Here is a 27022-nt window from a genome sequence, read left to right on the forward strand (position 1 = left end):
AAAAAAAAAAAAAAAAACTAGGCCCTTTCCCTTTAAAAAAATTTTAATTAAAATAAAATTTTTTTTAAAAAAAATATTGTTTTTTTTTTTTTTCCCCCCCCCCCCCCCCCCCCCCCCCGCATGCACATGCTTTAGTATTGACATACCGGTATCAATACTGCAAATACATGATTTGCCGCCACACGTGTCAAACAAAAAAAAAGTAAAATGGATTATTTAACTAGTCAAGTTTTACTTGGTTTCTAATTGCAACAAAGAAAATGCATTTATAGACAATTTTGAACATACTATTGTTGTTCCTAGTATATGTAGCATTTCTCCATTCCTCTTTAACAATTTTAAAGTATTTGGAAATTATTAATTTAATTTCCTCCCAAGAAGGTTCAATGGAAATGACATTATTTAATCCAGAATAGTGATAAAGCAGCGGTCCTAAATTAATCCATACACCATTTTGGGGTAAAAGATTTGTAATAGTTCGAATGTAAGTAATAATATTTTTTGCTGTATCCAAAAAGAAACAAGTCAAAATAGCGTCCCAAGCTTGAACTTGTTTTGAATAAATCTCTACAAAATCCCCTGCACACATACTTAGGTCATGTCCTTGTTTGATATATTCATTCACACATATATCCGGAATATGTATAGATCTAAGATTATCATCTTTCTTTGGTCTGTTTGAAAGCGAAAGAATGTATGGATGAATCACTATTGAGTTAACTTTGAACATATAATTTAAAGCAAAGTTACTTCCCAAAAGCATTGCATAGCTTATTTCATTACCTTGACAAGAATAACCAAGCCTAGCAACTTCAAAAAGTAATCTTCCTAGTCCTGCTCCTGGAATAAGAACCTTTATTTTTTCTGATGATGATGAATTTGTATCTATTGGAAGATAATCTTTTAAGGCTTGTATCATTGGGCCATATGACTCTTCTCTTTCTAGCCTCCCTTGCTCACTCCAATCCCTAACAAACTGTCTTAGAGTTGCTTTAACTTTGCATAAATTATTTAAGGTTGTATTGGGGATACAATTCAGATTTTTACTAGAATAAGTCCTCAAGTTCTTATTTTCAATAAGTTTACTATTATTCAAGTTGTTATGCTTATCACTATTATTAGATTCAATTTGGTCATAGTAAAGGTCAGGAGAAAGCATTAATTTTAGAAAATTCTGATTCGTATTTATGCAATTTCTTAATTTATTAATTTCATCTTCAACATTTGTAATCCTTAATAATTCTCTGTCTTGTGCTGATAAGCTGTAGAAATTCCTTTCTATTCTTCTTAAATCTTTAACACAGTCCCATTCATACATTAAAAATGATGTGACAACGCTAATAAAATGATTATAGTCACTTTCAATATGTTCTTTTACTTCTTCACTATTATCAATTTCTTTTGAAGACAATGGGAAATTATCTTGAAAATACTCGAGATATCTAAACACATCTTCATCATCTCCATTGTAGTAAACTATTTCATTCATTTTTTCATTGTCTGAAGAATTATCAATGTCACTCATTTTTGTTTTTTCTTCACTCAATAATTTATCTTTCAAATTTATAATAAATCTCTTAATTAATCACAAACTTGGGTTAATTCAATTCCTCATAAAATATTATACTCGGCAACAATAACATAAAGGTTAGTCTTACTGGGGCAAAAAAAGGTTTTATAATATTATGTGCTTGTTTCATTTGTTAATAAAATGGTCCTCTGCTTTCAACTTTGGGATTCGAATCTTATTCAAATCAACAAAACTCAATTTTTATTTAGATTCCATATATTTACATGAACACATAAATTACACATTTATACATATATATATATATATATATATATATATATGTATATATATATGTAAACATATACATAAATATTGCCAAGAAGATTTTAAAATTTAACCCTTCAACAATTAATTCTAATAAAAACCATTCTGAGGTTAACAATAATAGCCCAAACAAAATATTTATATATATTAACTTTAATAATTTTATTTAATTTTATTATTAATTAATATAAATATATTTATATTAATTAATTTATTTAGGTACCGCATTTGGCGCCATACTCAATAATAATGATCATGAAATTAAATTTGTGAAAAAAAAATTTTTAAATAAAATAAAATTAAAAGAGTAGAAGAATACAATGAAATTATCGCAATGGACAGCTATCAAATATCCGAGAAGTTTTTAAACTTGTTGACAAGATATTATAAGGAGATTTATGACGAGCTTTCAGACTCTGATTTGGATAAAATAATTAAATTGAGGGGTGAAATTTTAGATTTTGAGAATAAAGTAGACCTTTCTATTATTATTTCAAAAAATGAAGAAGTTGAAGACTTGAATACGGCCGACATAAAGTATCTATTGTACTCATATATAAGAGCAGAAACAATAAGGTATGTAAAAGATCATAATATACCAAAGGAGCGAGTAAAAAGAAGAGATGATCTAAGTGAAATTAACGAGTTATATTTAGAATTTATTAATGATACCCTTGAAATTAGGAATATAATCTTTAAGGATACTTTGAATTTGGTAGATAATTTCCAAATTAAAAACTGTTATATTGAAGAAAAAGAGAAAAATTTAGCAAAAGATACAAGACAAATAAAGATTATGAGATTTAAAAAGATTAAAGAATTAAAATCTACATTATCGTTATTTTTTAAATCTGGCTTTAATTTATCAGATGAGAGCGAAAATAGAGATATGATTTTGAAAGCAATTAACTTATTCTTTTTAGAATCAATAGAACAAATTTCTATGATAAAAAATGAAATTAATATACTAGATTATGCGATTAAAGGAGAATTCACAAAGACATCTGAGAATAAAGATAAAGATAATAATATTAAAAGTACAATTAATAAAATACAAGGTCATCATCCTGCATTAAATATACAACATATTGCACCAAATATTCGCTATTTAACATCTAAAGAAAATACTGGTAATGCATGCTTCAAGTTTAAAGATATTAACAGTAGGACGGCTGGAGTTGTAATAAACAATAGAGAAAATTATTATTCGAGAGTATTTGGGCCAAGTCACACTCTTCCCACAATTTCCATAGCAGAAGCAGCTGATATGGAACTTAAAGAAGCTTTGGAACAGGAAAAAACTTCAAATATTGCTAGAAAGAATAAAGAAGAGAGGGATCAGATTATACATGATAAAGAGTACAGCAAGGAAGAGGAAGAAGATGAACTTAAGGCTAGATCATGGGATGATTGGAAAGATCTGAATCCTAAAGGGCATGGAAATACTATAAGAAATTGTGGTTAATCAAATATTTAATATGGCTTGGGCGGGAAATACGGAAAATTCATTTAAACGAATATTATTTTATTATTATTATTATATATAGACAGCCTGAATGAATTTTAATAAGGCAGAGCATTATGTAAATTACTTGTGAATATAGTTGTGGAATTCCAAAATGTGTTGAACACCAGCTAAATCTATTACTTCTATTAGCAATGATTAATTCGAAGATTTGAATTTATGAATAATATAAAGCATAAATAATGAGCAAAAGAGATCATTCTGAAATTGAAGACAGTTTTGAGGGAAATAAACTGCAAGAGGAGGTTCAAGAAAATAAATCAAGTATTATAATTGAAACCATTCCAAACTCTGAAGATGATTTAAATCCCATAATTTCTCAAGTACACCTGGATTTGGACTTGGATTCTGAGTTCAACTCTAAATCCAATTTGACTGATGGAAATGATAACACGATAAAATCTGGATATGAGCTTGAACCTGAACCTGAAACTAAGCTTAAACCTGAGCCCGATCTTGAGCCTGAAAATGAAAGCGAGGATGAAGAGGACGGATATGAGCCATATATCAAATATTTGCAAGCTTTAAGCCTCTCTTGGAGTAGTTGTCAGGCCTCGTCAATGCTAACTAAAGACTTGGTTGAATATATGGTGCCAAGATTTCAAGACTGCAGTACCCCTATAAAAGTAAGAATCATTATGAGTATATTATATATAAGCGATTCTCTTCGTGAATCATGTAAACAAGAGTTTATGAACATTTTAAATTTTGGAGAATTAGACAGAGATGACTGGGTGAGAAAATTATCCAGATTAATGATGCCTTATGTACAAAAAGGCGTCTTAGATTTAGGAGAAACTGATACAGAAACTGCCTTCAAAATTTTGAGATATCTTGATGAATTAAGAATGAGAGAAAACATTGATTTTAGGTTAAAGCCTCCATTAGAATCTATTCACATGTGCGACCCTCTAACCGATGAATCCATTGATAACGAGCTCCCTTGTTATAATGTCGACTATGACAATTTTGCTCCTCAGAAGGATTTTGAACTATTGCTTGCTGAAGTTGAAAAAGATGGTTTACATAAAATGAGAATGGCCAGTAACTCGTTTGCTAACACAAAATAACTTTCACTTTGGTTGTGAAGTATACATTATTCCAAAAGATTAATAAGATCAAGAGAAATAAACAGAGAGAGGGAAAAAAATTCTACAGCTAATTTACTATAATTCTAATTATCATTTTTTTCAAACCTTGTTCCCAAATTGAAATTATTCAGCATTTATTCATACACGCTTTGGCGCCAACACCCCTCTATACTGCATCACTGCAATACCGGCAGTGTGGGGGGAACACCTGATATCGAGACGCTTTTTTTTTAATTATTGAAAAAAATAAAAATTTATTTTAAAAAAATAAATAAACTCATTTAATTAATTATTATCACCTTAATTCGATTTCTCATCCTTACTCATTTCTTCTCACTGGAATCACCTCTCTACTATTCCCACCTTTTATCCCCCTTCCTTCAACTAATCGTATTTCTAAAGTTTCCCTTCGTTCGCCCACGTCTCGTCTTCTGTCATCGCTCGACAATATATAATAATTGCAGTGTAAGGCAATACGTAACAACATGAAGCGAAATCGTAATCTCGATCTTTGCAACGATGTAGTAAAAAGAAAAGAGTTAATTAATTGATGGGGAATCATAATTAAAGTTAAGGAATAGCAATTTATTTTTAATAAAAAAAAATTAGTATTGATACTATAATAAATAATAACTGTAAATTAATGAATTAACTGATTACTTTAATTTTAAAGTTTTTTTCTTTCTCAAGAGTTATTAATGAAATAAAAGCTGAATTTAGGAAGATTGCAGGAGTATTATATCATTTTTAATTTGAACTAATTTAATTATTGGAATTAAATAATATTATGTTAAATGATCAAATCCAAATAATGACAGGAAATTCTTTACTGGTACCTCCAAGATCAGCATTTGGATCTAGAGAGGAATTATGTGCATTTGTATCATATAAAATGAGAAGAGCAACTGAATTATTTACATTTAAATGCTCATTATATCAAAGAGAGCTTAAGTTATATTTACCAGAGCCAGTCCCAAAACACAGAAGATGGATTGATACTTTTGATTCGGAAAGTATCGTCACAATACCAATTAGTAAGATTGAAAAGGACGAGATTGAATTGTTTAGAAAATATTTCCCAGATAATATGGATTTAGATTCTATTTTTCCTGGAGATTTATTACAAAGATCTTTTAAAAAAAGGATTTCTAGTTTATTAACTTCTTTAGTTAATAAGATAGTATTTTTATTAGTTTTAAGACATGATACATGGTATGTACATCAAGAAGCTAGAGATGGACTTAGGGAGTATTTGGTTGAAAAGATTTGGCCAAGGCAACCAAAGTTGAGATTATTATATAGAGATCATGTTACAACTTTTGTAGATACAAGAATTCGTCATTTTAGAGATTCTGTGGGAAGATATTTCAGAGATCTTCATGCAAATAGTAAGAATGGAGAAATTATCGCTAATTTAATAGTAACTTGTGACTACAAGCAATCTGAGTTGGATGATATGATTAAAAAAGCCTTAGAAGAGCAGAAAGTTATGCTTGAGAATGAAAAGAGGATGGATTACATTGAATCTCCAAATAGAACAAACTATGAAAAATTGAGTGGAAAATCTTCTTTACTTTCTTCTCAAACTGAAAAACTTAAAAATAAAAGTAATAAGATTTTTAAAAATGATGAAAGACCTTTTAATAATTGTAATCTTCCAGATTTTAATTACGAACTTGAAGAAGAACATGAGGGTATGGATAATATTGCTCGTGAAGAAAATGAGGACTTTCGCATTGAGGAGGACCTGGAATATCATGTTCAAGATCTAGAAAAGGAGTTGGAGTCATATAACGATCTAGAACGTGAAATAGAACAAAATCCAGAGAAATATAAGGATTTAGAGAAAGATATAGACGAGAAATACTCAGATCAAATTAGAGAACAAAGACTTAAACTAAAATTGAAACAAAAAATGAGACAGAAAGAGAGATCTAGGTTGAAACTAAAGCATGAGAGTGAAAATGAAGATGAGTGTGAATTAGTACTTGATTGCGATAACAGGGAAGAATTAGACGAGAAAAATGATGATAGGCGGTTTTTGGAAGATTATATAGAGTATGACAATGAGTTTGTCAAGGATGAGAAGTCAATGAAAGGATATGGTGAAATGCAAAAGAGTAAAAGAATTCTCTCATCACAGAGAAACACTTCGGAGTCAGAATTAGAAAGGACATCAAATAATGGAATTAAGAACGAAAAAAGTGCAATACATCCTCCACTTAAGAAAAACAACAAAAATGATAACTTAAGATACTCTCTTCTTTATAATATGGGAATCTCCAATAGTAGTAACAACTCCTCATCTGTAGTTTCAATACCATCAATACCGTCGATACCATCAATTCAGTCAATTTCTACCAATATTACTTCAACAATGTCAACATCTTCTTCTTCATCCTCTTTGACCCTGCCTCCAGGTTTAGCTTCTGGACTAAATGTAATTCCAAGTTTAGGATATTGTCCAAGCCAAATTCAAATAAACTCTCCAATAGATAAATCATCTATTTACGCTTCATTTCTTTACCCTCAATCAAGCTCAGTTTTCACAAGAGAGAATATTAAAAATTTGGAAAGTTCTTCAAACTCTAATTCATCATTAGAAAGTAACTCTTCAGTTTCTAATATAGTTTACAGAAACATACAGACTGACACAAATAATGTCTCTTCTACCACAAGCTCCCTTTCAAATTCATCTGTTTCAAGCTCTTCTCCTATATCAAAAACCTGTTCCAGGTCTGACACTTTAAGTAGTGGATCTGTTGGAAGTGGACCCATATCAAACAGTCACATTCCAAGTTCTTTTTCTGATTCTGGAATTGCTGCGAATCCAGGCTTTGGTTTAGCTTTAGGTATGGGATCAGGGTTAGGACCGGGATTAGGAGAAGGAATGGGATCAGGGTTTGGACTAGGCATGGGAGTAGGAATGGGGATGGGACCTGGATCAGATTCAGGCTTGGACATGAAAATAGGAGCTGAGAATAGTTTGGATTCAAGCTCAAATCCAAGCTCACGCTCGAATCAAAGCTCAAACCCAACATCACTAGGGTCCCACGGACATTATGCAACTTTAATAGCAAACTATCCATACTGTTTTGGACATATTAAAGACTGCAACTCAGTTCTTGGGAGCCCATTTATCTTTCCTCAACAGCTAAATCCCAACCTTCAATCAGCTCACAATTTCCAAGTTCCTCCAGCTTACTTTATAGTTCCAAATTACAACTATGCATTTCATTCATTATTTCCCACACAAAGTGGACTATCTCAGTTTAATCCATTTTGGTTCTCATCCACTAATTTAAACAACTTTTGGCCGATCGATCTAAGTAAGGTTAGTGGCCAATCTGATATAGATCAATTAAACTACAATAACACAACCCAAACATGTAATAACTCTTAATATAATAATGCGTAGAATATCTAACCGTGAATAATGATTAAAACTAAATCTATTATCCACAACATTTCTTACATGGGTATCTTTTAGATACTGATGGCCTGTAAGTTGACAAATGACTAAAGTGTGGATTTAAATGGCTATTTGAATTAGCGCTCATCCAACTTAATTTATTCTTCTTTTTTCGTATTTCCTCTTGCTTTTGATCTTCTTCTAAATTACTATCGTTCTTTGAACTAGTACTCGTATATTCACTTCTCTCTTTCTCCCAAGCCTTCACTTGATTTTCTCTGATCTCTCTCATTCTCATATCATTCAACTTTTTGGCTCTTTCTTGTTTTCTTTTTTTGGAATAATAATATCCGATACCTATAAACAGCACTAACTTCAAAAGAAACAAAATATATAAGGCTCTAGCTAATGACTCAGAACCCAATTTCTTTGTAATTACTGTGTGTAGTCCCCGTATTATCTCCTTCATTTTTACCAGACCATTCTCCAATCTCTAATCAATTTCCTTTTTTTAAAATTAATGAGCCCGCTCAATTTTTCAACAAACATTAATTTGCTAATTAATTTTTTTAAAATACTTTTTCTAAATAAACATAAATAGTAAAAATATAAAAATTTTACATCTACCCAACTCTCAAGAGAAAATAAGCTACATTTCTTTTTTTCTTTTTACAATAACTATCTTAGATTGTTAACATCCATTTATTTTCTCCTAAACTACCTAATATCCTCCCATTTTACTATCTTTCGATGCCTGTGCCCCCACGTATATTCCCCCATGACTAATTCTAAAACTCAAAAAAAAATAATAATTGACATGCAAAATTGCGCACTTTTTTTTTTAAAAAAAAAAATATAAAAATTATTTGAATTCTTTTTATAATATTAATTCATTTGTAACATATATTATATAAATCTCTATGTAAATATTTCTTACTCCGAATTCGCTCTAAATTATTACAAATAATATTTATACAATTTACTAATATTAATTTTTAATGATTATCATGAATAAATCTACTTTCATGATCAAATTCCAGCGCCAAACATGAGACTGCGCCACTACCTTATGGATAATACCCGCCCAAACTTGAGGCGGGAACATGTAAACAAATAATAATAACATAATTGAGGCCAAAATAATTAAAAACTAAAGCAGCTATTAAATTTTAAATAATATAAATGCCTAAAAAAAACAAAAGGTTTTTTTTCTTAAAAAAATAATTATTATTGTTGAATGGAAGTAATAATAAAATATTAAGTGAATTAAATAATTATCTGGTAAATACATTTTTGGAGGTTTATTTTAAAAAATTCCCCAAAATAAAAAACAACGCAGTTATTACCAAGGTAAGAAGGAAGAGGAAGGTTCGGGGGAAGAATTATTTAAATATTGTTTTGTATTAATAATAATATAAGAGGATTTTCCCTTGGATGTAATGTGATTTGGAGTGAGAAGAAAATATATCAACAATAACAATAATAATACTATATATATATTTACTTATTCTTTTCACTAAATAAATTTGTAATTATTTCAGTAAGAAGAAAGAATACCGAAAATATAGGATAAGAGTGGAAATACATTAAAACAGAGGAACTCAATAAAGAATTTGAGTAAAAGAAAACTAACTTTTTTTTAGAGGAAAAAAAAATCCCTTTAACAAAATGGGTATATTAAGGTCAGAATCTATGTCCCACGGGACTCTCGTTCTTCCAAATGACCGAGCAAGAGAATATATTGATATACTTGGAAGAGAGGTAAATTTACAATTTGTAGATATGAACTCAATTACAATGAATCGTCAATATAAAAAGTACATTCAAAGAATTGATGAAATGGAACGTATTCTTCGCGTATTATATTCTGAGATTGAAAAACTTCCAGATGTGAAAGTGTTGAAAGGAAATTATGAGAATTTTTTGGACCATGATCACGTTTATCAATTGGATAAAGTAGAAGAATCTCTCCAAAGTTTATATGGTCAATTTATCAGTTTCAGAGATAACAATGCAGATTTAATCCATCAGAAAAGTTCTGCAATCGAGGAATGCGCTGTAGCAAAAGCAGCAAGTTTTTCGTTTGCTCCAATTTCAATGTATAATGGAAGGTCAAATAGTGATTTTTATATGACAAATGCAGTGGAAAGAGGTGAGGGTGGAATGCAGGGAGGAAATCCCACACCATCATCTCCTTTAATGAATCCAAGCATTATAGATGGGATGAACAATGTTTCCGGATTTGGAGATATGATGTTCAGTAGCATTGCTGGAGTTGTGAAGCATGAGGATCAGGAGAAATTTGCCAGAGCTCTTTTTAGAGCCACAAGAGGTAATACATTTACCCATTTCCAATCAATCGCTGAGAATATAATGGACCCAAAAACAAGTAAGGATGTTCAGAAGGTGGTCTTTGTGATTTACTTCCAAGGTGCAACAACTTCAGCAGTTTATGATAAGATAAGCAGAATTTGTGATGCATTTAATGTATCAATTTATCCTTGGCCATCAAGCTATGAGCATGCTATTCAGAGAATTAGTGAGCTTAATACTTTGATCCAAGATAAGGAGAAGGCACTTCAAGCTTATGAACAATATATCACTCTTGAGATTGAGACTCTACTTCAACCAGTAAACTCGAATAATGGAAACTCGTTAATAGAGGAATGGAGGCTATTTTGCATTAAGGAGAAATCCATATATGCAACATTGAATTTATTTGAAGGATCAGATATAACATTAAGAGCTGATTGTTGGTATCCAACGGAAGAAGAGGAGAAGATTAGAAAGATTTTGATAGCTGAAAGTAGTACTCAGCACGTTGGAGCATTTCTGCTGACTAATACGTCAAGCGGTAGCCATGGAGTGGCTGGAATCCATATTTCAGAAGGTGGCGGTTCTCACGATGACGAGGCAAATATATCCAACACACCTCCAACGTACATTAAGACCAACGATTTCACTGCTGCATTCCAGGACTTCGTAAATTCTTATGGTATTCCTAGATACCAAGAAGTGAATCCAGCTTTATTCACTCTGGTTTCCTTTCCATTCCTTTTTGGTATTATGTATGGTGATGTAGGCCATGGCTTCATAGTTTTTTTGATTGGTTTGGTTTTAGTTTTGAATTATGGAAGATTTAAAAAGATTAACGATGAAAATATGAAGATTCTTGTCTCTGGCAGATATATGATCACGATGATGGGTTTTTTTGCAACTTATTGTGGACTAATTTACAATGACTTCTTTGCTGCTGGTTTGGATATTTTTGGATCCAGGTATACCCTTTCTCATGATAAGTTACCAGATGGAAGCCATGTATTTTTACCAAATAATAACTCCACTTCAGTTTCCTTCCCATATCCATTTGGATTTGATCCAGTTTGGAAAGGTGCAGTTAATGAAATGGCGTTTTTGAACAGTTTCAAGATGAAGTTTTCAGTAATTATTGCCTTTTTCCAGATGACTCTTGGTGTAATACTTAAAGGCTTTAATAACTTGTACTTCAGAAATTATGTTGATTTCTTCATGGAGTTCATTCCTCAATTCATTTTTATGGTTGGATTTATTGGATACCTTAACTTTTTGATTTTCTTTAAATGGTTAACTCCAATTGAAGGGTATAATAAGCCGTCTATTTTGAACGCATTGATTGGATTACAAAGCTCTTTATTTGGAGCTGATATCCCACTTAGTGATAGGTTTTATTTATCACAACCTATTGTTCAGAAATATATCACACTAGCCTTATTAATCTCAGTACCTTGGATGTTCTTCCCTAAACCACTTTATCTTATTTACAAGAGCAGAAAGCAAAAGAAGGCTAGTGAGGAAGAGTCCAGAATTAGGCAACAACATCTCTCATCATATTCATCTGTCTCAAGTAGATTCACATCTCTCACTGAAAACTCAAAGAAAATAAGTAGAACCAAAAGTAACCTTCTTTCCGAGGATGATCACCATCTTATTGGTCATGAGACAGAGGAATCATCTGGTCACTCTGATCCAACTGAGATTTTTATCCATCAACTTATTGAAACTGTTGAATTCCTTATTGGTTCAATTTCCAACACTGCATCATACCTCCGTCTTTGGGCACTTTCTCTTGCACACAATATGCTTGCATTGGTAGCTCTTCAGTTCACTATTATGAAAGCTCTAAACTCTAAACTTCTCGTCGTTAAAGTCGTTCAGCTATTTAATTTATTCTTCATGTTCTTTGCATTCACTTCATTTATCATGATTCTCATGGACTCATTGGAGTGTTTCTTACATGGCCTTCGTCTACAGTGGGTAGAGTTTCAAAACAAGTTTTATAAGGGAGATGGTATTCTTTTTGCCCCTCTTAACCACATGAGAATTATTTTGGAAACCGAAGAGTTATTAAACTCATCTTAATAATATCTCTTTTTTTTTTTTTTTTAATTAATTTGGAAAAAAGAAAGAGTTGCAGTTTATTATTAAAATATTGAAATCTTATACGATTCAATTCATTTGAATTTACACAATCTTTTTTTAATAGTAAAGATACATGGAGAGGAGCATGCATCAATAATATTTAGTATATAACCAAACTAGTATGTATTTTTTTTTTCTTTTTTTTCAATTGAAAAAAAAGAAAAAAAAATCATTTAAAATAAGCTTTTATTCTTACTTTTATTTTTACTCTTTATAATCTTCTCTAATTTGCATGTATTTGTCCACATGAAAGAATGTGTGACAACCATTTCAAACACACCGGTATCACCCTTATATTACATGCAAGCGTTTTTATTCTTATTTAAAAAAAAACAAGGGCGCCAGGGTTAAAAATAAAATGACGTGGCGAGCGCCAATCAGGGTTTGCAGTTTTAATTTGACATTAAGAAAAAAGATTGGAAAGGAATAAAGAAAACAAGGAAAAATAGCAAGAAACCTTTAAATGAAAAGATAGGCTAAGCCTCAGTTTTCTCATTGAAATGGAGGAAATAGATAGGAAAAAGTCTCACAGAACTCACCTATCTAAAAGAAAGGTATTAAAGAAGAAATTAAAAAAGGAAGGAGCGGATAAAAAAGAGAGACATAATCCAAAGGTAAGTTTTAGCATATTTTTTCTCCTTTAGATAGAATTTAACTTTGAGCTTTATTTAATTTAGGCTTTCACATTTTCTGGAGGAGTTAAAAGTGTACAAAGAAGGGTACAAAGAACCCTTGATATAGCATCGAAAAGAGAAAAAGCACCTGGAATTGACAAAAGCAATGTGGAAGATGAGTTTACACCCCCTCCATATATTGTTGCGGTTCAAGGTCCTCCTGGAGTAGGGAAAACAACTCTAATTCGTTCTTTAGTTAAAAACTATACAAAATATAATTTGAATGTAATTGATGGAACTGTTACATTAGTATCATCCAAAAATCGTCGTTTAACATTTATTGAGTGCCCAAATGATATGCACGGTATGATAGATGTTGCAAAGGTTGCGGACCTTGTATTACTACTAATTGATGCAAGCTTTTCATTCGAAATGGAGACTTTTGAATTTTTAAATATATTACAAGTACATGGCTTTCCAAGAGTTTTGGGTGTTTTAACTCATTTGGATAAAATCGAAGATAATAAGACTTTGAGGAAGACAAAAAAAAAGCTTAAAAATAGATTTTGGACTGAAATTTACAATGGAGCCAAATTATTCTATTTAAGTGGAATTAATAATGGATTTTATAATAAAACTGAAATACGTAATTTATCCAGATTTATTGCAGTTCAAAAGTTTGAGAATCTATCCTGGAGAAGTTCTCATCCATATGTTGTTTCCTTAAGAATTGAAGAAATTAATGATGAGGACGAGTATTGTCAAAATGATAAAAAGAGTCACAAACCTTCTGGGTGCAGCAAGCCAGAAACTAGTGTTTATTTTTATGGATTTGTTAAGGGTGGAATGATGAGAAAAAACCAAAGTGTTCATATTCCAGGTCTTGGGGATTACTTAATTGATGATATTGATGAGTTTAATGACCCATGTCCTTTACCAGAAACTAGTATAAAAAAGAATGGAACTAATGCGGGTTTAAGAGTTTTAAAGGTTAAAGAAAGAAACATTTATGCTCCTTACTGTGACGTAGGGAACGTTCAGATTGACTCTAACTCCATGTATATTCATATTCCAGACAATACTGTCAACTTTACCAGAAGAAAAGTTCTTTTTAATGATAATAATTCGGAGTCTGACTCAGATACAGAAAGCAATTCTCATAGTGAGGAAGAAGAGGACATAGATGATATACAAGATATTGATGGATCTTTTGAAGAGATTGAGGAGGAGGAAAAAGAAGAAGACGATAATAGTGGTCACTATTACAACGACACTAACTCAAATAGAAGTTTTTTATCATCAAACTCTGATTCCGATTCTGAGGATGAAGATAGCCTTCCGGAGGCTGTGAAATATGTAAGAAAGCTGCAAAAATCTCAGTCCGCTTTAAACAAAAGGGTCAATAATTTATCACTGAAGCTACTTTCATCATCAAAAGTTAGCCTCGAGAATTCTATCTTATCTGAAGGAAGTTCCGAAGCAGGTAAAAATGAAGAATTAAATAATGATTATTCTATGGGAACGGAATATGAAACAACGGACAAACAAAGCTATTACTCTGAGATTAAAAAAAAGAACAGTGATAATTTCCTTTTCAGTAGAAATGTTAACTATTCACTAAAGGACTTGGTCTACGGTCAGAATACTAAGGCTAGACAAGTATTTAACAAAATGATTTCCCAAAACAAAGAAAGGACCATTAGCTCTAAGAAAGCACTTTTTGAAGATGATTTTGAAAATGACCAGAACGAGTTGAATTCTGAGACGGACTATATCGGTGAAGTTCTCGATTCTTACAGGATAAATGATGTTTATATATATCCTACAAAGCCTAGATCTATTCAAGAATTAGTTGGTTACTGGACTGAAGAAAGGTTATACACTCTAAAACAAGAAAAGTTTATCACGGGTGGAATAGATAATAGTGATGATGAGGAAGATAACCTTCTTGATGGAGGATCTGGAAATAAAGAAAATGCAACTTCCGAAGATGGGAAAGATACTAATCAAGATCAAGATTTTATCAACAATCAGAACAACGATTCAGATTCTAATAATGATAATTCAATGACGGACCTTGGAACTAAAGTTTTCAAAATAGGAAAATATGTTCGTATTAGAATTAATAATATTGACAAGGAGTGGATTCGAAATCGCCAAGGAATTACTATTCTGGGTACTTTATTACCAGGAGAATCAGTTTTTGGTAATATCAATATTCGAATCAAAAAGCACCGTTGGTATCCAAAGATATTAAAATCTGATGATGTATTGACATTTAGTATTGGGTGGAGAAGATTTCAATCTATACCACTATATTCAATTGAGGATAGAAATGAAACAAGATACAGAATGTTAAAGTATACTCCAGAACATATGCATTGCTATTGTACAACTTATGGCCCTATAATACCGTGCAATTTTGGTATATTGGCTATTAGAAGTTCAGAAAGAACAAGTAACTTTAGAATTGCTGCAACTGGAGTATCAGTAGAGATGCAAGCAAAGAGTAATATTGTTAAGAAATTGAAGCTTGTTGGAGAGCCTAAGAAGATACATAAGAATACAGCATTTATTCATAAAATGTTTAGTAGTGATTTAGAGGTTTCAAAGTTTATTGGAGCAAAAATTCAAACTGTTAGTGGAATTAGAGGACAAGTTAAGAAAGCTATAGGCACCCATGGACTATTTAGAGCAACTTTTGAGGACAAGATACTTCTATCAGATATTGTATTTTGCAAAACATGGGTTTCTATGACTCCAAGAGAATTATATAATCCAGTAATAGACTTACCAACATGGAGAAGAATGAGAACTCAGGCTGAATTAAGAAGAGAGTCAAACATTCCTTTAGCACTTAAAGCAGATTCTGAGTATGTAAGTAGACAGGATAGACCTGAAAAAAAGAGATTTAATAGTGTACCAGTACCAAGTAAATTAGAGAAGGAATTACCATATGCTTCAAAAACCAAGAATGATTCTAAGAAGGTGAAAGATAGGAATCAGGTAGCTGTAATAAAGAGTACATTTGAAAAGAGAGTAGCAAACTTGTTCCAAAGGTTATCAACAATTCAAAAGGAAAAAACAGCTAAACGTATTGAAAAGAAGAGAATTAAGAGAGAAATTAATATTAAGAGGAGAGAACCAATTGAAAGGATTAGAGAAGCTAAGAATGAAGAAAGGAAGAAGAGAAGATATGCATTACAAGGTGTAAAGATAGATAAACAAAGAAGAAAGTTTATGATGAGGGATTAACAAAATAATATGAGACAGATATAATCTATTTAATATTAAAATAGTGAATATTTCTTTTCAATGCATTAGTCAGAATCTTTAATTATTTATTATTGAGTTAGTTGTAGCATAACATTGTATTCTTCTTGCTCTTTTTTAGTATCTTGGATTAGATTATCAACAAAATTATCCATAAATTTAATGTATTTACTGATGCTTGAAGGTATTACCATAGATACTGTTGTATTGGATTGAATATCTTTTTGGCTAACATTGTTATCATAGTCATTTCTGATTTTAGTAAGTGTAGGAACAGTTTTTGGGTTAAAGTTAAAGCTTTGATTTGTATCGATGGGAATACAAAGTCTACCAGTTGAGTGATGAATGCAAAAAGGAGCTTTCAAAAGATGTCCAAGATCTTTACTTACATTAATGTCCAGTCTTGGATAGCTATAAGCAAATACAATTTCTTTAAGAAGAGTAAGATGGGATTTATCAGATGATTTTTGCAAAGTATTGGAAAGGAAATCCCAGAATTCGAGACATGTAAAATTGGGTGTATTTTGAATCCAAGTATGAACAGTTTGATATACTTTAGTATCTTCAGAAAGGTGAATTAATACCTTTTCAATATGGATAGACTTGTGATCAAATATTTGTTGGTTTTCTAGTATTTGGTAAAAGTACTGCATGCATATATTGAAACATCTATCTATAAATGGATGGGATTTAGTCCCATTTTGATTGTTTGGAATCTTTAAGTTCACTTTCTTCTTCCTATTTTCATTGCCAGTGACGAGGGTTAGGTAGTCAATAATAGCAGTTCTTGCTTCAGAAGGCAATAGCCTGGCTTTAGTATCGCAAACCCAGCAATGGACTCCTCTTCTTCCAGAATAAAGCCAAAGTATATGTTTAAAACCAAAATCTTGTTTCAAGGATGTATCTATAAGGCGAATCGCTACGGTTACATAAAGCCAGCATTTTTCACAGACAGTTTTTTCTTGGCAACACGTTCGAATATCATCGTAGTCATTCATATCAATATCAAAGACTAATTCTCTTTGCACAGGCTTAAATCCAATAGGGGAGATTTCTTTCTCAGATATGGGGATGTTGTAGATAGCTCCAATATCAAATTTGTGTGGTACTCTCGCAACAATTTCTTGCTTCAGTTGATCAATTGTCTTGAAATTTTGCCATCTTAGGTATATTTCATCCTGATCAATTTCAGATTTAATGGTCATAGAGAATTCCCTGTTTTGAATTAAGTTTTGTCTAGCATTATCTAATTAAGGAAAGAATGGAAATAAAGTTACTGTTCATTTGGTTATTCAGGACGGTGCATAGTTAATAATTCATGGACTAATTCATGCGACCCGTATTCTTTCAACCCTAGCTTACCTCCTAAAGCTCCAGTACTATATGAAAGCCACTTTCCCAATATACTGAATGGATAAATTTTATCTGAAGGATGTGAATTATTAGTATTTTAACAATCGAGCAGCTTTATTTTTCCCGAACTCATTTGTAGTTTAAAGCTGCTAATTTGGGAATGCAACTTACTATAAAAGAACTTCAAGTCCGCTTTGTCAATAAAGCTGTCATCAGCAAATGACAAAGCCTCATCTTTATCATAGGTATCTTCAAGTAACATTTAATTAACCAAATATTCAAGTATTTCTTAATAGCTTTGTTATAATCTTCGTTTTGTAATAATAGTTAAATTAGAATAAGTATTTTTTCACAATATTTACGTTTTGATGTATTAATTGGAAGGAAAGAGATAGGGAAAAAGATAGAGAGAGCGAGAAGTAGAGATATAGATAGATTAATGTAGCAGTCGCTCTATTTATTTCTTCTCTTTATTTTACCTCACAAATTTGTGATCTTAAACTTTAATTTAAGAAAAAAAATGGTTTTGGCGCCATGGCGGGTACCGAATATAAAATAATGTAAATTTTTTTTTGTTAATTTTCCTGAAAATTAAAAAATATATTGATAGTTTCCTCCGCAATTTATTTTTAGTTTTTACATTGGCTATTATTTCCTAGTTGGTCTTACGAGCCAAGTAAACAAGTAGACAGAATTAGGATAGGGAGATTCATTTTGGTCTATTCTAGCACTGCAAATAGACTTGACTTGATAATAAAAAACATTAACTGTGTGAAACAATTATTGAGTGATTTAAAGAAATGGTAGAAATATATGCGTCTGAAAGTTCAGAAGTTGGTAGGAAAGTGAATTGGAATCATGTTAATAAGGACAGCCTTTCAAATATAAATGAATTGGATGTAACAGTATTGAAGGAGATATATAGTGAGATAATTGACTTTGCAAATAAGCTTGCGGAATCTAATAGAATAATGGAAGACTATAAAGATGATGAGGATATCGTGGATGCAATTGATGAAAATGAAGGGATAATTAGGAGAAAAAAAGAAATAATTGAATTAATCGAGAATAGATTTAAGCAATTAAATAGGGAGGACTTAATAAGCGATTCAAAACTACAAATAGATGGTAAAGATTGCAATAAGAGTAAAGAAAATCATATAGAAGAATACTTGTAAGAAGAGTCACTCATTTATTTATCTCAAGAAGCGTATAATATATTAATATTTTAAAATTTATCGTATTACTTTCCCAACTAAATTTAAGATATACCTATGGTAATTATTTTTACATTTATCTATCTATAAGTAAAATATAATATAATGTAGAATAATTATAAGAATCTTTAAATTGCTGATCTGAGGCCAAAGGGTTTTAACAAAATATATTCTTGTATTATGACATAGTTGATAAATTAAAAAATCAGAAAGTCGTGTTTCTCCTGAAGTTCTTATCAATATGTTAGGAAATGGTATTTCAGGATTATATATAAATGATTTAAATCTTTCATCTGAAAGAGAAACGCTTTGAACTTGATTTTTAATATTAGAATTAACACTTATATAACTTTCAAGATACTTGTTTGACGCCATTTCTAATTCTGATGTCCATGAATAAGCACAACAAATATTTAAAACAATCCCCGTATTTCCCCTTGTTTTAAGCTCTAGATCCCTCAATGTATACATTAATTCTTTTGGAAGCATTTCAATCTTTCCAGAAATTACAACTTTAGAATTCTGTTCATTCAACCAATTTCCTTCTGTTAGAATGTAATCCCTAATTACATTAAATGTATTATCCACATTTTCTTGATCTCTAGAAAAATTCTCTATTGAAAAAACAAACATTGAAATGTATTTTACTTTTAGCTTTATAAATAATGGTAATACTTTCTTTAACAAAAATGCGCCTTGTTTATGTCCTTCTAATTGCGATATTCCCATTGCTTTTGCAAATCTCCTATTTCCATCCAAAATTATTGCCACGTGAGTTATCTGGAATATACTTAAGAAACGAGTTAGCACTATTTCTAATATTTTTTTTATTAATGAAATCATTTGAATTAATCTCCCATCAAATTATCAAGAAATTAACTCACTCGACAAATGCATAATACTGCTTTACTATAAAAAGAAAATAGAGAAAGAAAGACTAAATAAGCATTTATATTATTTACTTGACCTCCAATATTCTCAAACTTGCTTTTTTCTTTTTTTCTTTAAATAAATACCACTTGCTATCAACAGTAATAATAAATTATTGCATAATTGACATTAATGACACAAAGCAGATACCGCGCGCGGCATCCCGCATGCATTTAGTATAAAGAGAATGTGGACTTTCCACCTGGAGGATTATGTACTTTAACATTGGTTTTAAAACTATCAGTGGGAGTCTTGCCTACAGAGTGATTATCAGTATTATTCACATCGATGACTTCAGGGTTATTTTGATTTAGGTTAAAACTATTATTTTCAATATTAATATTGTTTTTTGCATTATAGTCTGTTGCATCTATATTTCTGTTGGTTTCTTTACGATTAATATTAGAGGAATCACATGTATCTGAGAAGGCACCTAAATTTGTTGTTATTAGTAAGAATTAAGGACGAAGAGAATAAGTTGAAACTTACTGAATCCAATTCCAAAGGAGGATGCACCACCTGGTGGATGGTGGATTCTTGTACTCGGTTTACTTCTAAAAAATTGGTTATCCTGGGCGTCTTTTTAGTATTATAAAGTTTTATTTTTTTTACATAGAATCATCGTAGTTGTGCAATTAGTAGATCAATGAATAATAAATATTAAATACAAATATATATGTACATTTTTCAGGCAAATATAAAGGCCATTTGAAAATCAGTTAATTCATGCCAAATAATTCCAATTTATTGAACTAACCCATTATTTATTTAGTTTTATTTAAATTTTTCTTTTTTCCTTTAAAAAAAAAGAAACTTTATACTCTTAATGAAATTTTAAGTCGTCTGTTGAAGTTTTAAACAAAGTACAAATAAAGATAATTGAGCTAGGTGAAATAAAACTTGAAGAACCTGTAATATTTACCTCTTACCTATTTAGTATGGTTAATATAACTTAAAATAAATCACAATACCAATGTTTTTTTAAATAATTTTATAATTCCCATGTAATTCTTCCATCACTAAAATTTCCCATTTAATATATTATATTTATAATCCCCACGTAAAGGCGCCATTGTGACCCGCCTTTACCTTGAAAATGATAATTGTATATATTATAACAAGACAAATCATAGTAAATTAAATGAATAACTGCCAAAAAATAACAAATCAATGAATATTATTATTACTTGAGTAAAAATACTGGTAATATTAGGAAATACGTATATAGATATTAAACTAATAAAAAATTATTGTCAATAACTTTGACAGGGGAATATATTATTGTTTCCTGAATCTCAAAACAAAAGAATATTTTAAAAAAAAAATTTATATTTAATAAATGTACTAATCCAAAATTTTCATTTAAGAAGTTCCATTAAAGACTTTTTTTCTTTATTAACGACAGTATTCAAGGTCAAAAATATTTTTTTCTTATAAAGAGACTAGGAAGGTACTTGTTTTCATGTTAATAATATACTGTACTTATTTATTTTTCAAAGAAACAGGTAAAGAAAGTTTAAAGGTCAACAATCAGACTCGGAAATTTATATAGTGTAAAGGAGACAAGTTACATTTACATATATAAATGTATATATACATACAGTAAGATTTTTAATCGAATTGTAACGCGAATTTGTTCACATTACAACCTTTAATACAAGATTACTATTACCATTATTATTATTACTGCATATAAAAATACAAGTACAAACACCGGTAAAATAATAGGAGATATAAACAATTTCTCATTTAAATGCCATCCAAGGACAAAAGTACCGGCATGTTATCTTCTTCAACAAAAATGGCAATTACAAGAGAAGGTAATGAGGAAAATGAAGTAAAAATGGATATTGAGGAAGGCTCTACTACTGGTAGTAGTGACCCATATATGATGAAGGGTGCAGAATACCTTAACAAGGAATCTAGGTGGAAAAATAAGCAGAGAGTATTAGTGTTATCAACCAGAGGAATTAACTTTAGACATCGCCATTTAATGGAGGATATTAAAAAGTTATTGCCACATCATAAATCTGAGGTAAAATGGGAAAAGAAACAACCATTTTCTGAAATTTCTGAAATGAGTGAATTACGATCCTGTAATAATATCATATTATTAGAAGCAAGAAGACATGAGGAGCTGTATATGTGGGTAGCAAAGTGTCCAAATGGTCCTAGCATAAAATTCCAAATCTTAAATATACATACATTGGGTGAATTGAGACTTGCAGGAAATTCACTATTGGGTTCAAGGCCCTTATTATCTTTTGATTCTGCCTTTGAATCTGATAATTACGTTCATAATATTAATTTTGGTCATGAACAAAAACATATGAAGTTACCGTTAAAATTAATTAAGGATTTATTTATTCAAGTATTTGGTACTCCAAGATACCATCCAAAAAGCAAACCGTTCCATGACCACGTTATTAGTTTTAATTTTCTTGATGGTAAGATTTGGTTTAGACACTATCAAATTGCTCCTACTACTGAGAGAGATCACAATAATGTTGATAAGCAGGTATTAGTTGAAATTGGTCCTAGATTTGTATTGGAACCTATACTTATTTTGGATGGTACTTTTTCCGGTCAGGTTTTATATAGAAATCCTGATTATAAATCTCCCACTTTACTTAGAAATATGATCAAACAGGGATACTCTTCAACGTATTTACAGAGAGTACAGAGTAAACAGAAAAGATCCGACTATAAGGATGAGTTGGATTCAAGCTTGATGAACGTTCCTGAGAAGAAGATGCAAATTTTAAGAAGTGACAATGTTGATGATTTTCTCTTAAAGTAGAGGCTTTTGTTCAAGTGTGGTTTATACAACTACTGGTATTGAGCGCATTTAAATCATTTCAGTATACTCCTTGGTTCAGTTAATCCGTTCACCCCAACAAGTCTGTTTCAGTAAACTCTGAAGTTGCTATTTTATTATCAGTTTATTTAACTAAGATAACTAGCTGGCTATAGATATTATTAGAATTGGGAAAACAATCATTGTAGCAGTTGTTATTTTTACTAATTATCGAACTTTATATATTATTAGTGGCAGCTACACTTTGGATAAGGAATTAAAAAGTGAATTACTTAATGGGTATTAGCAAAGAGAATTTTTATTTAGTACATTAAGTTAACAAATTGACAATTTTATAGGTATTAATATGAATAAGACAATGAAATCATCCAGGCTGTCAATGAGTCGCAGTGTAGTAGACATACACGACCTGCTTTTTAAGTTGGTTGTTTATTAGAATACTCATTCTAATGCATATAAACTATAGGGAAAGTCCCCGTGTGAGAGTCAGGAATTCCATATATGGTTTTGGCCATATTATTCTTACTCATCTAGAGGATCATCATTAATTTGGAGTATCTTTACTTACTTGGATTCTTTAATGTGAGGTACCTTTCTTTCCATCCTAGATGGATGGATAGAGATAGTGATACTGATACTATGGTGAGAGATTTCTCCCACTATGGAATCTAATGTAATTGATACTGACAGTCTCATTAGTATTTAATGAGTGTAAAGCGTGATCGTTAAGTTAATAGCGACTGGTATCTTTTCTGGTAGGATACAACAGAATGGGGCTTACACTTGATTTGCTTGGTAATTTTACTTTGATATCGATACATTTATCTTTTTTGTATTACTATTCTTGTTTTTCCTCTTGTTCCCCATAATAGAGATTATATTTATTTACCTATTGATTGATTAGTAATAAACGGTATTTAGAATAGAAAGAGGTTTAAGTAGTAGAAATGTAAAAACTATGTAAAAAGATGATTCGGAATATAAAGGATTATTATACATTAAAAGATTAGTAGCATAAGATCTAAATTACAGAAGTATAGGAACTAGAGGCCAAAAGCACGAGTAAAGTTTCGGGGTTTTCGACAGTTAGTGGAATTCATATTTGCAAAGAGATTAGAATTGTCCTCATATATAGATACACCATACACAACTTGGTTAGGTACAAGACTCTTAATAGAAGAAGAGCTTTTACAGGTACCACTTAATGTTCGAGAACAGTGATTATGGGAATGGGATAAAGCCTTTGATTGGCAAGTATTTGAATGAGAAATAGTATTGCTTTCTGTTTTTTTTCTAGGTGGTTGACTATTAAAGTATTTATTAGAAGTTTTTGTGGTGTTGTGACAGTTTGGATGATTATTGGTATAGTTTTCTGGAATGAAAGATGATTTATCTCTGGAATAACAAATAGCATGATCGTTACTAGTAAAATCGTGATTTCCAAGTTCACAGTCTTCAAAATCATCATAAATATCTTCATCTTGGTTGTCCTGATCATCATCGTCTATTTCATGATATAAATTCTCAAATCCTTGACTAGATAATGTAGATATTCTAGAGATGGAGATAGTATTATCATTGCTTATACAAGATTTAGACGGGAGAATTTTGGATTTTGGAGAAATATAATCAATAAACTGTCTAACTTTTGAGATAAGTTCATCTCTCCAATTAAGCTCAATATTACAGTGGTTAGCTCCATTTACATACCATGGAGTGTATTTATTTGGAGAAAGCTTATAAAGCATTTCACCATGATTAAATGGAATAACAGTATCAGCAGTACCATGAATAACAAATACTGGACATTTAACTTTTTGTATCTTTTCCAAATTCCTGAATGCATCATACCATGGTAATGATTTACTACTGCTATTATTACAGATAACAGAAACAGCACTTTTAATACCAGAATGAATGATGATTCCTCCAATATTAATAGAATTAAAAGTTGAAGCAAAATGTACGGTTGGTGCTGATCCAATTGATTGTCCATATAATATTAAGCTAGATGTAGGTAACTTTAAATGATTGATAGAATAATCGACAATAGTTTTAATATTTTCATATAAAGATTCCTCAGAAGTTTTTTTCTTGGATTGTCCGTATCCATTGTATTCATAACTGATAATGTTAACGCAGGCTTTATGAGAAAAATCCAATAAATGACCAAATAAATAGCCAATATCTGTGGCATTTGAATGAGAATATATTATAGTAAATTTTGCAGCAGGATTCCTATAGTAGAAGATATCTATGGAATTAACAGAAGTAAATTTTACGTGAATTTGACATCTTCCTGGATCAATATTAATTAGATTCCTTTTCATTTCATTTAAAGTAACGTATCTTTTTCTGTGAAAATCAAACAATACAACAGAATCTCCAGATTTAGAATATTTATAGCCTTTAATAGTTGGTGGATGGAATGACATACTATTAACTAATTGGCTTTTCATACCAGGTATTACGGAAATACATCCCAAACAAAACAGCATCCCTTTCCTTTCTGATGACATCTTATTTTAATTTATTAGTGTTAAATTTATTGAGTTCTTTTTGAATTAAAATTAATCAGTTAGTGCAATATTGAGTATTTTAAAAGTATCAATTTTACTTTCAAGCTTTAAAGTACTTAAAGTATTAAATATTTAAATAAATTTTGTCTTTACTTTGTTTTAATTTTAAATATTCTTTTATTAAACAATTTTTTGAATTAAAAATGAATTAAAAAGTCCCCAACATTAAAAATGATTATTTGTAAAAATTTACTTTTTCATTATTTTTAATATATTTATGTAATATAGACTTTTTCCTCTCTTTTTAAAGGCCAAAGTCTAACTTTGACATTTTCATGCATTATTATTAATTACTATACTTTTTTCCCCTTTAAATTATTTATATTTGTGTACATATATATTATCCCGCCTTTATCTATCTACCCCATTATTTTCTGTTCAATAATTAATTATGCGGCAATTGAATATTATTTTATTACGTGTAATCCTTTGAAAAAAAAATGTTCGTGCTAGTAATATGACCGAAAGATGACCTATTTGAATACTATCTCCAACTCATTTTGTGAAAATTTTTAACAATCATCATGTAAATTTTTAAAAATAATCTCGTGTTGTTAATAAAGATGATTATTACGTGAATATAATACTTTAAGTATAGATTGGCCAGACTTTATAAAATTATCCCACTTAATATATTTGTAATTTGGACTAATGTTAATATTATTATTTTTAAATAGCTTCCATTATTTATCTAGTGTGAAAATGTGTAATTTCAATATGAATAATTCAATTTTAGAAATACTGATATCATTTGAAACATCTTTCATTGGCACACTTATTTAAATTACGTAATTACATGCATTTACATGCATTATCATCTCAAACTTAATACCGATATTTGTCCACATACATGTGTGCAAATATATGCAATTGTAAGTTTCTGGCTGGGGGCACTGCATGACATGTCATGAGATGGCATAGAGAAGTAGATAGAGAGAGAGAAAAATTACATATATAAAGTATTAGAGTATTAGTAAAAGAATTATTTGCTTTGATCATATAATTTTTTTAATGGTGCAATGAGTAAATGAGGAGAAGAGAATAATAAATAACCTATTTAAGAATATACATAAAGAGAATCAGCTAATAACTCAGCAATATTGAATATATATTTGTGGGATAAAGGAAAAAATTTTGCAACTTTTCCTTGGTCATACCTTCAAAGTTGGTTATCAAATTAACTGATATTTTTTTGCGAAAATAGGTAGAGTGAAAAGAAAAATTGAGAATTCAATACTTGATTTAAGGTTAAGCCAAAAAATTGTTGATTATCTTAAATACTTGAATCTTACAAACAGCTAATATCGAACTCACTGACAGCTAGTGAAGAGAAGAAAAGAGAAAAAAGTGATTACACAAGTGCAAAAACACACAGCAAGAGAAATCCACTCAAAAACAAATTATATTGTATCAAATATTACAGATACTTGATTGAATTAATTGGCGTAATTCAATTTGAAAATAAATATTACTGGCTTACTTTTATTAATTTATATAGATGCAATATTTTCATTTTTATTTTCATTCAAAGCGCTAACACTTTTATTATTATTTATCAATTATATTAATAATATAAAAGATTAAAGGCGGCGAGACAAGACGTGGTCATCGTGCAGGTTAGTAATTAGGTGATATAATTGAAATATAAATAATTACATGATAATATGAAAGAAATATAAAAGCAAATGAATATGTAAAATAATATAATTATTGAAATTATTTAAAAAAAACTTGAACAAAAAAAAAATAAATATATATGTACTTAAATAAAAATATATATATAATATATTTGTATATAGACTTTATGAAATTACAAATAATAAAATTGGAATAATATAAATAAGTGAAGAATCAGGCGATTAGTAATATATAATAATATATATGTAACTAATAAGTTTTAATAATATAATATATAATT

At 30.2% G+C, this 27022-nt stretch overlaps 13 protein-coding genes across 13 annotated transcripts; 7 read left to right on the forward strand and 6 right to left on the reverse strand.

The window, feature by feature from the left end:
- Positions 1-220: 220 nt before the first annotated feature.
- On the reverse strand, positions 221-1525 carry ELE39_000392 (uncharacterized protein; the record flags this gene model as incomplete). The annotated part of the gene is made up of 1 exon (XM_067343111.1): positions 221-1525. The coding sequence occupies one exon, from the start codon at positions 1523-1525 to the stop codon at positions 221-223; it is 1305 nt and encodes a 434-aa protein (XP_067201824.1).
- Positions 1526-2168: 643 nt separating this feature from the next.
- On the forward strand, positions 2169-3299 carry ELE39_000397 (uncharacterized protein; the record flags this gene model as incomplete). Its single annotated transcript, XM_067343116.1, has 1 exon — positions 2169-3299. One exon carries the CDS (start codon positions 2169-2171, stop codon positions 3297-3299), a length of 1131 nt encoding a protein of 376 aa, XP_067201829.1.
- Positions 3300-3541: 242 nt separating this feature from the next.
- On the forward strand, positions 3542-4429 carry ELE39_000398 (apicomplexan specific; the record flags this gene model as incomplete). Its single annotated transcript, XM_067343117.1, has 1 exon — positions 3542-4429. One exon carries the CDS (start codon positions 3542-3544, stop codon positions 4427-4429), a length of 888 nt encoding a protein of 295 aa, XP_067201830.1.
- An 808-nt stretch (positions 4430-5237) lies between these two features.
- On the forward strand, positions 5238-7853 carry ELE39_000399 (uncharacterized protein; the record flags this gene model as incomplete). Its single annotated transcript, XM_067343118.1, has 1 exon — positions 5238-7853. The coding sequence occupies one exon, from the start codon at positions 5238-5240 to the stop codon at positions 7851-7853; it is 2616 nt and encodes an 871-aa protein (XP_067201831.1).
- Positions 7854-7905: 52 nt separating this feature from the next.
- On the reverse strand, positions 7906-8331 carry ELE39_000400 (uncharacterized protein; the record flags this gene model as incomplete). Its single annotated transcript, XM_067343119.1, has 1 exon — positions 7906-8331. One exon carries the CDS (start codon positions 8329-8331, stop codon positions 7906-7908), a length of 426 nt encoding a protein of 141 aa, XP_067201832.1.
- Positions 8332-9530: 1199 nt separating this feature from the next.
- Positions 9531-12260, forward strand: ELE39_000401 (vacuolar proton translocating ATPase subunit A; the record flags this gene model as incomplete). The annotated part of the gene is made up of 1 exon (XM_067343120.1): positions 9531-12260. The coding sequence occupies one exon, from the start codon at positions 9531-9533 to the stop codon at positions 12258-12260; it is 2730 nt and encodes a 909-aa protein (XP_067201833.1).
- Positions 12261-12820: 560 nt separating this feature from the next.
- On the forward strand, positions 12821-16189 carry ELE39_000402 (BMS1 like GTpase involved in ribosome biogenesis; the record flags this gene model as incomplete). The annotated part of the gene is made up of 2 exons (XM_067343121.1): positions 12821-12934; positions 12998-16189. 2 exons carry the CDS (start codon positions 12821-12823, stop codon positions 16187-16189), a joined length of 3306 nt encoding a protein of 1101 aa, XP_067201834.1.
- An 89-nt stretch (positions 16190-16278) lies between these two features.
- ELE39_000403 (DNA primase small subunit) lies at positions 16279-17822 on the reverse strand (the record flags this gene model as incomplete). Its single annotated transcript, XM_067343122.1, has 3 exons — positions 16279-17453; positions 17570-17632; positions 17732-17822. The coding sequence occupies 3 exons, from the start codon at positions 17820-17822 to the stop codon at positions 16279-16281; spliced, it is 1329 nt and encodes a 442-aa protein (XP_067201835.1).
- A 538-nt stretch (positions 17823-18360) lies between these two features.
- Positions 18361-18738, forward strand: ELE39_000404 (uncharacterized protein; the record flags this gene model as incomplete). Its single annotated transcript, XM_067343123.1, has 1 exon — positions 18361-18738. The coding sequence occupies one exon, from the start codon at positions 18361-18363 to the stop codon at positions 18736-18738; it is 378 nt and encodes a 125-aa protein (XP_067201836.1).
- A 123-nt stretch (positions 18739-18861) lies between these two features.
- Positions 18862-19620, reverse strand: ELE39_000393 (isoprenyl transferase; the record flags this gene model as incomplete). The annotated part of the gene is made up of 1 exon (XM_067343112.1): positions 18862-19620. One exon carries the CDS (start codon positions 19618-19620, stop codon positions 18862-18864), a length of 759 nt encoding a protein of 252 aa, XP_067201825.1.
- Positions 19621-19880: 260 nt separating this feature from the next.
- Positions 19881-20468, reverse strand: ELE39_000394 (uncharacterized protein; the record flags this gene model as incomplete). The annotated part of the gene is made up of 3 exons (XM_067343113.1): positions 19881-20140; positions 20197-20286; positions 20465-20468. The coding sequence occupies 3 exons, from the start codon at positions 20466-20468 to the stop codon at positions 19881-19883; spliced, it is 354 nt and encodes a 117-aa protein (XP_067201826.1).
- A 992-nt stretch (positions 20469-21460) lies between these two features.
- Positions 21461-22507, forward strand: ELE39_000395 (Brx1p nucleolar required for biogenesis of the 60S ribosomal subunit; the record flags this gene model as incomplete). Its single annotated transcript, XM_067343114.1, has 1 exon — positions 21461-22507. The coding sequence occupies one exon, from the start codon at positions 21461-21463 to the stop codon at positions 22505-22507; it is 1047 nt and encodes a 348-aa protein (XP_067201827.1).
- A 1061-nt stretch (positions 22508-23568) lies between these two features.
- ELE39_000396 (uncharacterized protein) lies at positions 23569-25044 on the reverse strand (the record flags this gene model as incomplete). The annotated part of the gene is made up of 1 exon (XM_067343115.1): positions 23569-25044. The coding sequence occupies one exon, from the start codon at positions 25042-25044 to the stop codon at positions 23569-23571; it is 1476 nt and encodes a 491-aa protein (XP_067201828.1).
- Positions 25045-27022: the final 1978 nt, after the last annotated feature.

This window comes from Cryptosporidium sp. chipmunk genotype I, assembly GCF_004936735.1.
Source record: "Cryptosporidium sp. chipmunk genotype I strain 37763 chromosome Unknown contig_107, whole genome shotgun sequence".
NCBI lineage: Eukaryota > Apicomplexa > Conoidasida > Eucoccidiorida > Cryptosporidiidae > Cryptosporidium > Cryptosporidium sp. chipmunk genotype I.